General features: G+C 52.1%; 1 protein-coding gene across 1 annotated transcript in view; it reads left to right on the forward strand.

Moving 5' to 3' along the window:
• ZBTB46 (zinc finger and BTB domain containing 46) overlaps positions 1–13030 on the forward strand; it is a 49626-nt gene that overhangs the window by 25082 nt on the left and 11514 nt on the right. Inside the window, exon 3 of the mRNA XM_065921614.1 lies at positions 6636–6920. Coding sequence (XP_065777686.1) covers positions 6636–6920 — 285 coding nt within the window. The remainder of the gene's footprint in view (positions 1–6635; positions 6921–13030) is intronic.

Below are 13030 nucleotides of genomic sequence, written 5' to 3' on the forward strand. Positions count from 1 at the left end.
TGGGACCCACACCTTTCATGTGCCTTTTGATGACAAAACATCCCCTCAGTCTCTGGACCCTTCCACCCATCTCATGCCAACCTGGGAGCTACAAGCGAGCATGTCACACAGTGACATGTTCACCGACTTGGTCCCACTCAGTCACCGCCAGAGGACCCTGGGCTGCTTCCCTCCACAGCCTAGGGAAGCTCTGGTCTGTCCAGGTGGTTGCCAACCTGCTCTCGGAGTTGCTCCGGCCACCATGAGTCCTCAGATCATTCCTTCACTGCCAAGCGGTATTCTGTTCTCAGCTGTAACACAGCTGCTGATGGACACGTAGTTTCCGGCTGTGATGGTCAAGCTGCCTTGAACGTCCCAGACGAGTCTTGGTGTGATTTGCCTTGATGCCTCCCAGACTGGGCTCTCAGGTGGTGTGTGTGTGAGGAACCAGGTGGTGGTGTGAGGCACACTTGTGCCAGTGTCACGCAGACAGTGGTTTGGGTTCATGTTTAAACCTTAGCCATTCTGGAGGGCGTGGGGGTGGAGGTCTCCTCATGGTTTCAGTGAGCATCTTCTCAGGGTCTACTAGCCTCCCCATCTGCCTTTGAGTGGCATCTGCTCAGGGCTGTGCCTGGTGGCAGGTCTGAGTGCTGGACCATCCGGCACCCTGCACTCCAGGGATCCCACTGGCTGGGGTCCCACCCCAAAGATGAGCATCCAAGTTGACATCAACTCTCCCCCTGGGGAAGCGTTTTGGCTGAGTGGACCGTCCTCCAGGTGTCTGTTCGCCTGCCAGGCATGTGTTCTGAAAACATTTTCTCAGTCTCTGACTCGTGTTTTCCCGTAACAGTGTCTTTTGAAAAGCATACACATTTGGAAAGGGGCTTCCCAGGTGACGCTAGTGGTCAAGAACCTGCCTGCAGTGCAGGAGAACATAAGACTTGGGTTTGACCCCTGGGTCAGGAAGATCCCCTGGAGAAGGGAATGGCTACCCACTCTAGTATTCTTGCCTGGAGAATCCCATGGACAGAGGAGCCTAGAAGGCCATAATGTTTCAAGGTCCAACGTGACTTAGCAACTGAGCACACACACACACATTTTAAATTTTGATGAAGTCTGGTGTGTGAATTTTTGTTGTTGTTGTTTTTTGTGGTTCATGCTATTTGGGTCTAATCCAAGGAACCTCTGCCTCAGGTCACAAAGATTTCTTCTGTGGTTTTCCCAGAGGATTGAGTGTGACCACTGGCGTGGGGCGTACACTATTCTTTGCATGTGATGGGTTAGCCTTCACAGTCACCTTCTCCATGTGGTGTCCAGCTGTTCTGATATCATCTGCCTGTGGAACTACTTTGCTGACTATATAGGTGTTTGTTTGTTTTTTTTCTTAATTAAAGAGAGTTTCTTTTATGAAGTGAAAATTTTTGGTTAGTGATAGAAAATGAAATAACTTGATTTTAACATGGATAAAAAGCATGACACTTGAGAAATAATACACCTTAGACACATAAAGTAAGAATGTAAATTTTGGACAAGGTGCATAATTCGTTTTTTGAACTTTGTTTTTACATTGTTTGTGAGATCTAGCGAGTATTAGGACTGAGGTCTGATTTGAGCTGTAAGTCGGGGGTGGAGTCTCCCAGGGCCTAGTCTTGGCCGTTTTCACTTGTCCTGAAGGTTCTGCTGCGTTTTGCTGTGTGCACAGCTGCGGACGCAGGCGCCTGTTCCCTGGACAAGAGGTGGCAGGTTGGGCTGGGTGGGGCTGGGCATCTGCAGAAGGGCTTTGACAGGCAGCTGGGGAGCAGCCCTGAGAATTGTGAAGCGTGAGATTTGGGGAAATCTTAGCAACTAAATGCCTGCTGTGTGCCCAGGCCCCAGTGACAGGGCGGCCCTGCACCCACCCCAGGCCCTGGACATGTGCTCTCTGCTTCATCATCTGTTTTTTTTTCTTTTGAGAGGTATCTTTGTTGGTATTATGTCCATACGTTTTCATCACTGTCTTTCAAAAGATGTTTCTTATTTTCTAATTTAATGGAGTGATTCAAAAACCAAAAAGTATAAAAATGTATATCATGAGTATCTTCCAGCTGTCCTTGACATTCATCTGCCTGGAGGGCAACCTATCAGATAAAAAATCAGTTAGTTATTCTTGGGTTTTTCAAGAATTTGTGAATGAAAAGGAACTAATATATTATTTTTTCCTGTTTACATTGGAAGTAGTATATTGTACACACCATTGTACTTATTTTATTATTGCTAGATTTGCAGCATCAGTGCACAGAAACCTTCCTTATCTTTTTTAAAACAGGTTACAGTATTCCATTATGTGGGAAGTTAAACCACACACCAATGAGGGGTAGTTGCTGACAACACTTTACACATATATATGTATATATGTTTGTATGTGTCTGTGCGTATAGATATATACGTAGAGGTCCTTTGCAGTTCATACTGCATCATCTAGTTTAATTGTCTAGAAATTCTGCTTGTTTTAATTATGATCTCTTTTCTGTTTCAGCTAAAGATTGAGTGAAAATTTCCAATGTGTACAGTGTATCATTTATAGGAAGGAACAACCCTGCCCCTGTTTTCTGCTCTTGAATTCATCTTTACATTTAACACTTGACCTTTTACAGTTAAACGTTGATATTTTCTCTTCTGGTTGCCTTGTTTATCAGAGAGAGGTTGGCTGGGGAAGAAGCCCTGAGTGGCTTTCTGCTGGCCTGGAGGTTGGCATGGGGACATTTCCTGCCATCACAGTTGTGTGAGAAGGCTAGACGCACCCCGTCCCTCGTCTAGGTGGCTGGTCTCCCTGTCCAGCTCCGGGGGGTGCTGCTGTGGTCTGCTGTGTCCAAGAATGGTGCTGCAGTGTCACCAGGCGGCCCGGATGGGGTCCACTGCCCACGACTAACAGCCAAGCCTAGGCGGTCATCACATGTCTGGCTCCTGGCTTGTCAGTTTTTTAACGTCACCATTTAAGGCTTTTTTCTGAGTCACCAAGTCTAAGTTTGCCACAAAAGACTCTTCAGAGGAGAAATGTGAGGTGAGGAGTTTCCAGGGCCATCACTTGGTGGATGAGCTCCAGCAGCTGAAGGAAGGACCCCCAGGGTCCTCAGGTCCTCGCTCAGGAGATGTCCCTGCCCGGAGGGCACTTGGAGACAGTCCTGTCATGCATGGTGGCTAGTGGCTTGGGCTGGAGGCCTTCCCTGAAGCTCGGGTCCGAGCCTAGTGCCCCAGCTCTCCTGGCTCCAGCTGGGATCCTCCTCAGAGCAGCATGAAACACGTTCTGAGTCTAACCCGTGAATATCAAGTTACCATAGAAGCCATGCCGCTCCTCACAGGTCCCTACCCTCCACCCCCGGGACACTGGGGATGATTTTAGCTTTTTGATAACAGTAAGAGCCTGCTTCAGTGGGTTTAAGTGACATCAGACTCTTTATCTATGAAAGGATTTGTTGCAATGTAAACACTGCTTTCAACTTCCTGTTCTGTTTGTAGAATTTCACTTTGACCTCATCTTAAAGCTCTCTTTTTGAAATCCAGCTGTGGTCTAGAAGGGCCTTGGAAGGGGCTCTGCTCTCCCTCCTGGTGTCTGGCTCAGCCCCGTAGGGTAGGCCTCACATGCTGCCTTCTGGGCACTTTGCTCTGCTTCTCACTTGAACAATACATCCTAGGCCGTGCTGTCCGTGAGCTTCGACTGTCGAGGTGGTGTTGGACAGTTAGGGACCATTAGTCCTCTCCGGTCTCCTTCATGACTCCCGTCTTCAGAATAGACCCATTCCTTCCATGTTTCACTGTATGGTACTTGCATGCGTGTTAAGTTGCTCCGTCATGTTCAATTCTTTATGACCCCATGGACTATAACCCACCAGGCTCCTCTGTCCATGGGATTCTCCAGGTAAGAATACTGGAATGGGTTGCCATGCCCTCCTCCAGGGGATCTTCCCAAACCAGGGATCAAACCCATGTCTCCTATGTCTAACCTGCATTGACAGGAGGGTTCTTTACCACTAGCGCCACCTGGTCCTTATATTAGGAGATGTCCCGGGTAGGTGCGCAGCAGAAAGACTGGAGGACTTGGGAGGTAGGCATTTCTGCTCAACCAGTCACACTGCTGGGGGCTATGGGTTCTTTAGTGTTCCTGCAAGGACTCTAGGTGAGGTCATCGAGCCGCCACAGGTGGGCTGACTGCGTTCCTGGCCTTGAGGTGCCTTTTCTGAGTCTTAAGCATTTGTGAGAGAAATCCTCCATTGATGGCTTTAATCTCCTTCACTGTCACCCTACACCCTGTGGACCCTCACCGCTCACTGCAAGCACCTAGGGTGGTCACCCTGGGGGTGTGTCTGGCTAGAGCTCACCAGCCCCTCCCGCCCTGCCCCCTGCCAACCTCTGCACTGCAGCTGGAAGCCGGTTCACTGTTTCATTGCAGTTCTCACTTGCCAGATATCCTTCCCCAAAACCCAGCCTTTAGCTTTTCACATGTGGCAGGAATCTCTCAGCTTATCTTGATTTCTTTGACAAGCTTTTGGACTTAAATTGTTAATATAATTTCAATAAATTTTGTTTTTTAAATCTGGTGCTTTTTTAGTTTTCAGCCTGTTGTGGGCTGAATGTTTCTGTCCCCAGAATCCATATCTTGAATCCTTGTGTTTGGAGGTGGGGCCAGCAAGCAAGTCCTTGGGGTAATCAGAGGCCCTCCACACACTGGCTGGGGCAAGGAGAGTGGGGAGGAGGCTGTCTGCAAGCTGGAAGCAGGCTCCCACCACCCTGTCAGTCCTGGATCCTGGCCCTTCCAGCCCCAGGAATGAGAACCACCTAAGTCTCTTCCAGGAGCTAGGCCAAGAGAGGCAAAGCCTTCATTTCAATTTACTTAATCCCTACAGTTAGTGGCTAGCAGTGCAAAGTCAGTGCTGATATAAAATTGAAGAACTGGCAAAAAAAAAATATAAAAAAGGTTTATAGTTTGATAAAAATAAAATATCCTTCAGAAACTTCTGTTGGCAGTAGCTGGAAGGGTCCCTGGATGGTGGCACCGAGTGTCTGGATCCCTGGACTAGACCTGTCCAGGTGGAGGTCCCCTGTGGTACGGCCTGGTGCCTGCTGCCCCCACTTCCCAGGTGTGTGAGGCCATGTCCATATCAGGGGCATGACACTTAAGTTGGTCCAAGTCTCTGATTTCCACTCAGCCCCTGCTTCCCAGGTCTGAGGAGGGACCTGTCATTTCAGGGACCAGCTTGCGTTTCTGTCCCACGACTTCACATTTGAGGTGACCCGGTCTCCCTCCAACCACCAGCGCTACCCCCCAGGACAGTGCAGGGGTGGGAGAACCCGGCCCATCCCTCCTCCCCTACTTGCCTCTGTCTTGGGAAGGAGGTTGCTTTCCTGTTTCTATTTTGATTTCTCCAGTGGCCACTTGTTCCTGGGGAGCCCTGGCCAGGCAGCAGCTCTCCCTGGGGTCCGTCTGGCACCGGCCCATCTTCGGGCATCTGCAGTCACCCAAGATCCCCCCATCTCCCCCAGCCCCTGGCAACTCCCAGTCTTCTTCATTCTCCATGGGTTTCCCTCTCTGAGTATTTCACGTGAGCAGAATCAGAGGACAGTGTTTGTTTTGCTTTCACTGAATATAACATGTCAAGATTCATCTGCCTTGTGGCCTGTGTCAGAGCGTCATTCCTGTTTATGCTCAATCACATTCCACTGCATAGATGGACCACACCCTGTTTGTCCCTCACCTGTAGGTGGGCACTCGGGCTGCTCTACCTCTGACCCTGATGGGTGCTGTCACTCTGAGCATGGACATCCTCCTACCAATGGGAATGCTGGCCGTGAGGCCACTCCATATCCAGCCTTTTGAGGACCTGAGCTCCTACACTGAGGCTACATCACTTTATATTCTTACAGCAGCCTGGGGGGCTCCAGGACCCCACGCCTGGTGGGCACTGATAGGAGTGAAGGGCCTCCTGGTGCCAAGCTGTATTTCCCTGATGACAAATGATATTGAGCACCCCCATTGGCCATTTATGCATTTTCTCTGGACAAGTATCTGTTCAAATATCTTCGAAACTGGGGTGTCTCTCTTCTTACTGAGCTCTGAGGTTCCTTTGCGGAGTCTGGGTGGAATCTCATGTCCGGGCACAGTTTGCAGGGATTTATTCCTGATCTGTCCTCGCGTTTTGCTTGATGGTGTCCTTGGAGGCCTCCGAAGGTTTGGTTTTGACAAAGTTCAGTTTAATTCTGTTTGGTTTTGGTTTTGACAAAATTCAGTTTAAAGTTCTGTTTCAGTGCTCACCTTGGTGTCACCACTGAGACTGTGGCCCAGTCTGAGGCTGGAGCTTTCCTAAGGGTTGTGTCCTTTAGGCTCTTTGATCCATTCTGATGGTCACCCCTTCTCTGAGAGATGAAATTACCCAGATACTCAGAGCACACCCCTTATCCTGGGTGGGCTCCCCTCTCCCCCACCCGCCGTGTTGTGGGTTGAACCCCATCCGAAGTCTTGGCTGTGACATCACTGCTGTTCTGAGACCTCATGGCAGGACGGGATTAGGCTTGATGACAAGCAGCTGGGGGCCGGGAAGCTCCTGGCTCCAGCTTTGCCTGCTGGCTGTTCAGAAGGTCCTTGAGTCGCCTGCAACGTCTCTAACGTGTGTTTTCCTCCCCAGACGCGGACTTGACCATTGCTGAAGCCAGCAGCTCGGACAGCCGAGGGGAGAGGCCAGAGTTCCTCGCGCATGTGGACGAGGGGCTCCTGGGAGGAGAAGGCAGCTACCTAGGCGCGCCCCTCACCCCCGAGAAGGACGACGCGTTACATCAGGCTACCGCCGTGGCCAACCTGCGGGCGGCGCTCATGAGTAAGAACAGCCTGCTGGCCCTGAAGGCGGACGTGCTCGGGGAAGACAGCTCCCTGCTGCTGGAGTACCTGCCCAAGGGTGCCCATTCCCTGTCCCGTAAGTGCCGCGGCGCCCACTGTCGGCGGGAGTGAGGAGCCTCAGCCCATGATGCGGTGCTGAGGGTGCTGTGCGAACGTGGGGGTCGCGATGGGTCGCGGGGCCTGTGACGGGGGGCTGTCAGGGGCACTGGGAGGGAAGCAGCCGTGTGCTTATCCGAATGTTTCATATTTGAAGTCGAGGCGTGCGTGCGTGCTTGCTAAGTTGCTTCAGTCGTGTCCGACTCTTTGCGACCCCGTGGACCGTAGCCCGCCCGGCGCCTCTGTCCATGGGATTCTCCAGGCAAGGATACCGCAGTGAGTTGCCATGGCAGAGATTGAACCCGCGTCTCTTATGTCTCCTGAATTGGCAAGCAGGTTCTTTACCACTTGCGCCGCTTGGGAAACCCTGAAATCATGCATCTAACCCTAAGCCCTGATCAGCTGACAAGTGCACCTCTGTGCCTTGCGGAGGACTGGCGCCTGGGCGGCCTCCGGACGGCCGACCTCGGGCTCCCTCTGCTGGCCACGCCCCGCCGGCACCGCCTCGTCCTGCCTGGGGCGTGGCCAGCGTGCGGATCCGCCCTCACCGGGCGGTGCTGCTGCCCCCGCCTCAGATGTGGAAAGGATTTGGGTGTTGTGCTTACACCTTAAATGTCTCCTGCTGAGTTCCAGTTGCTCGGAAGCAAATGACGGAGTGACCCAAGAAGCCCATAAGGTACAGCGGTGCTGGCTGAGTCCCCGGGGGGGCCCACCCTGGGCGGGAGCTGCTCCCCCTAGGCTCAGGTGTTCTGTACATCCCTTGTCCTGGGTGCGCAGGGGACCATCGTGACTATGTCTCCAGACACCCTGGCAGGTTGGTGTCCGTAAGGAAGAGCCAGGTGTGGCCCCGTTTCCCTTTTCGGGGCAGGATGACACACGCCAGAAAGGGCAGTGCTGAGTGCAGAGGGTGTGGGGAATGGGCCGGTCCAGGGTTCTACAGTCCAGCGTGTGTGGCTAGCGGGGCTTTGTGTGGTCCCTGAGCACCACTGAAGGAAACAAAGGAAAAGCTGCAGCCGGTTTTGGGCATCTGGGAAGAGTGTCTTTAATTTTCACTCTAATCTTAAAAACAATATCTTCACAACTTTGCTTTCACGAGCACTAAAATATCCTGAGTGTCTGTGATGGAAATTGCTTGTGGCTAATAAAGACCAACGTGGAGAGCAGCGTGCCCGTTCTCATTGCTTCTCCTACCAGAGTCCGAGGAAGGTGGCCGTTGGGGCTGTCGAAGAACCTGGCTGTGAAGTCAGACCCAGGGCTGAATCCCCCAAGGCTGATGAACACACTTTTGAAAACAAGTTTAGGTCTCACTTCTTTGCATCTGAGAAATGGGAATAGTGTCGTTTACACAGCTGTTGTGAATATAAAATGTGGATGCGTAAGCCAAGTCCGTTTGACAAACGCTCCCCAATGTCTGTCCGTTTCCCACTCAGATCAAACCCTGAACATGTTGGTAAAAACCGGTAGTTAAGGAAGTGGTCCCAGGGCATCTGCAGCATCTGGGGTTTAGAGTTGGCAAGTCCACAGGAGCTGAAGGGACAGCTGGGCAGCTTTGTGGGTGTCATGGCAGGAGCAGCTTAGGGTAGGGTGTGGGGAGGTGGGGGCATCCCCTGCAGGGCAGAACGGTTGTTCTGGCTTTTTTTGGGGTTCTCCTAGTTGGTGCGTGAACCTTGTGTGTCAGAGGCCCCAGGAGGTGGGGGCAGCCCTTCTGTACTGAACAATGTGGTCACAGGAGGGATGGTCCCGTCCTCTGTGCGGATGGGGAGTCCCTCCTGGGTGCCACCCAGCATGGGCCTGCACCCCTAGAGAGCTCACCATCCTGGGGAGCATGGGATGGAGTGTGAGCTGAGGACCTAAAAACACATTGGAAGGGAAGCATGGCTTCACACTGGGCACCACTGATAGCAATGCAGAGGCTCTGCCACCCGAGGTCCCAGGTGGAGACCCCCCCAAGCTCATGGGCACAGAGGCTGCCACGCTTCCTCCAGGGAGACCCAGAAGGAAAGTGGGGCCCTGTGCCGCGGTGCTGGGAGTCCCTCACTCCCGGTCTGGTATGAGGGGTCTGTAGGGTCTCTTTCCCGACTCTAACCCCCAGGTTCCTCGAGGTGCTTGTTGATGAGATTTTTCTGGGCCTAAGCCTTTTGTGATGTTGGGGGATTTGTTGGGCTGACATCCCAGCAGCCATAGCTCGTGGCTAGAGCAGCGGGGGAAGGGCCCGTCTTCATCATGGTGTCTGACGAGGGTGGCTTCATGGTGTGCGGTGTGCTGAGTGGGACTCCTGGGCCCTGTCAGGTCATCCCAGTCTCCAGAGGAGAGCCCTGTGGTCAGCGTGGCTGGCCGGGCACGCAGTGTTGCAGAAGCGAGGGGTGGTATTGGCACATGTTTAATTAAGAGAACTATCAGATCTGCAGACAGTGCCTAGCAGTAACTGAAGGTCCTTTCTGGACAGTTCTGGAGCCTCCAAGAAAACCGTGTTCAGTTGTTCTCCCAGGTCTGATCACGTCTGGCTTGGCAGTTAAGCTCCACAGATGGTTTTGTTGGTGGATCTCCAGCGTTTAACTGATTTCTCCGTGAGAGGACTTGCGTACTTTTCGTTTTGCTTCAGTTTAAGTTTTTTTTTTTTTTTTGCTTTTATTACATTTGCAGTAGGAGGCTGACATCCCACTGGTTAAAAGTCTCTGTTCACTGAATAGAAACCATGGCAAGCACCTCTGTGGTGCCAAACGCACTGTTTCCCGAGCCGTGTTTGTGGGTGTGTGTTGATCCGGGAGGGACTTTGAAAAATGCCGTGAGAACACAAGTAACCTTTATTTCTTGGGAACGAACTGGAGATGAAGCGGTTGCCCTGGTCACTGGAGGCCGAGGCCTGAGGGCGGTGCGTCCTCAACCTCCCAGAAACCCTGACGTCCCGTGCATGTCGCCGTCGTGGCTGCTGGGAGCACACGAGGGTCTGTCTATCACAGCAGCGATAGTGCTGTCCTGTCTGGATGGAAGGATGCGCTCCTACAGGAGAGAACGCAGACCTGGGTTGGCAGCAGGCGGGGTCTGCCCTGGGTGGGGCCGCCAGTCACAGGCCCCCCTGCCCACATTTCTCCGTGCACTGCCCCCGATGTCTGTCAGGGAAGCAGCTGGGTTTTGTTCTGATTGTGGTTTAAAGAATATTTCCTTCTGGTGTTTACATGAATTAAGGACCTTCACTTGAGTCTGGCTTGATATGGGACCTTAAACACTCTCCTATGAAAGGGCATTTGACTTAGGTATTACCACCCTTACAGGTAAATAGCCAGGTTGACGCACCTAGAAGGACTTTCTAGAAGATCCTTCCTCCAGGCACAGTTGGGCATGTGCTGTATTCTTGCCGCGTGTTCTGATTTTCTGGGTAGACTACCCCGTCGTAGTCAGACCACCCCCCAGACAAGGCACGTGCGGAGACCCAGATGCTTGGGAGTGGCAAGCAGATAGAAACCTCGTCCAGCGAGACTCAGGCCTCATGACATGGCAGCGTGCGGCTCACTGCAGGATGGCCAAGGGACAACACTCCCCGAACTCTCCACAGCCCGCCAGCTGGCGTCCGTTCACGCGGGTGAGACTCGTTTCCTGTGTCCCCAGGACCTGGCACCAGCCCAAGTCACCTCCCTCCGGCCCCTTCGCCCTCCTGCACTCAGAGCCCCGGATGCCCGCTCTGGTGACCGGCCAGACGGAGCCCAGGGAGCCGGTCGCCTCCCCAGCCCAGGTAAGACGCGAGGGCTGCCGGCCAGACGCCTGTCCACTGGGCACATCCTCATGGGCCCAGTGCCCAGAACCCACATGCTCAGTGTGTCCTGGGTGAGCCTGTGTGGTCGTGGCTGCTTTCCATCCACCCTCTGCCCCACAATCCCCTTGGCCCCGTGTCGCTCAAGGTGATGCAGGTGTCGGCTTTGCAGTAATAGTTGCAACATCCGTGATATTAAATCAGCTTTGACATTTAAATTACAGTGCTTCTAAGGGGCAATTTTCCCCAGTGTAGAGACTCCTACAGCAGTGGGTTAAACGCCCTGAACGGTGCTGGTCGGTCTCAAGCGGGTTTTGCTGCGGTGCTGGTGGCTGTGTGTTTGTTACCAGGCATCTGAGATCCACTTCCTCTGTCTCAGGTAGTTATTTAAAGACAGGTCTGTTAGGTTCCATTATTTCCCTGAAGAAAAAAGATCTTCAAGGTGGAAGAGTTTGAGCACATGTTTTGTAATTTGAAATAAATCAAATGCTATTTCTGTGCGTTTGGAACCCGGGTGTTTCAGTGGGAGGGGCTGGTGCTGTGCTGATGTGGATTTTTCACATGTCCGCTCAGGCTTCCTTTCTGGAGGTGTGACGGTCATCCCATGGTGGCTGGTTGGGGACCCAGTGAGTAGGTACATGCCTCTGTGCTACCGTCTCCCTGAGTCGGTCGCATCCTCACGGCCCATAACTCGTCTGTCTCTCCTAGGCCGACACCCCCGGACCTGGAGGCCTGGGCTGAGAGGCTGGCCCCACCGGAGGTGACTCCAGCTGGGTCCTGGGGTTTCCACGGACTCTGCCGGCCTGGCCAGGGTGAGCAGGGTGTCCTTTTGGCTCGTTGTATGGCCAGGAGCACTTTCACGGTCTGGATGGACTTGCCCAGGGCTCCACCCTGAAGTCAGATAAGGAGCCCCAAGAGATGAACACCTGTGGACGATGGTTTTTGAGGCTGCCAGACCGGAATGGGCATTTGGTACTTGGGGGTGGACCTGGGTATGGGCCTCTTTGATGCAGGCAGCCTGGCATTGGATCCAGGTGGCCAGCAGTGATGGCAGAGCCACACATAGACACACATTCACACACATACACACACATCCTGGGGAGCCATCGGCGCAGGTGGGACTTGAAGGCTGCAGTCCTTGAGGGACAGAAAAATCTGTAGAAAAGAATGCACTGAATCTGCTGGAACTGAAAATACAAAGTGTGAGGCTGAGGATGCGCTGAATAGTGCAGAGCAGTCTGGGTACCACTCGAGACAGGGCACGGGGATTGGAAGAGAGTGATGGAGAGGATCCAGCTGAAACTCGGAAAAAAGGCATGGGGACAAGCAAAGACACACTGAGGAACAGTAAGAATGTCCAGTGCTTGTGTGCTGGGGTCCAGAGGAGAGAAAATAGAGTGGAGCAGTGTCAGGAGAGACAGCAACAGAGAGTGTTCCCAAACTGATGGAAGACATCCTTGCACAGATACTGGAAGCTCAGTGAACCAAAGCAGAATGACACCAAAATAAAACAACCACCAAACACCCAAACTGGGCACATTGCTGTCAAACTATTGAAAATCAAAGACAAAAATAGAAACCTTGGAAGCAACCTGAGAAAAGAGACATTAAAAGGAACAACATCAAGACTGATGTCCGGCTTTGCAACAGAAACAATGCTACTAGTCTCTAGGGCGCTGCAGAAACTCTGAGACCAGAATCCTATAGCCATCAGAAGTACCCCTTACGAACCAGGGCCACGTGAAGATAACGTCTGCCAGAGAAACAGAAAGGGGGGGCTGCACTGTCACCCAACAGGAAAGACTGGAAAACAGCCTCTGTAGGAAGACTGTGAGCATTTAAAGCAAAGTTTATGGCTTTTTGTGGGGTTTTTGACTCCAGTAGGAGAGTAACACGTGGCACAAACAGCTCAAAGGGTGGGAGGGTAGGCAAGTGTGGGGACTGAATGGGTCTCACCTTCTCTACGAAGTCACAACTAACAGTGACAAAAATCATCGTGTACAGCTCAAAGACTTATGAAGAGAAAAGTGGGATGGTACTTGATTAATTTCAAAAGAAGGCAAGCAGGGAAGGTTAAAGGAACAAAAAGCATAAAAGGACAAATAGAACACATGTAGCAACATGGCAGACAGCACCCAGATATACCAATAGTCCTGTTATTACCAATATACTGAACACTACAGGAAAAAGAAAGGGTTATCAACCTACTTTTCAAAGACAATCTATTGTTTGTAGATAATATGTATTATAGATAAGAACACAGAAAGGTTTAAAGCAAAGAATTTAAAGAAGGCTGAGCACCGAAGAATTGATGCTTTCGAATTATGGTGCTGGAGGAGACT

This window comes from Muntiacus reevesi, chromosome 2 (genome assembly GCF_963930625.1).
Source record: "Muntiacus reevesi chromosome 2, mMunRee1.1, whole genome shotgun sequence".
Lineage (NCBI taxonomy): Eukaryota > Metazoa > Chordata > Mammalia > Artiodactyla > Cervidae > Muntiacus > Muntiacus reevesi.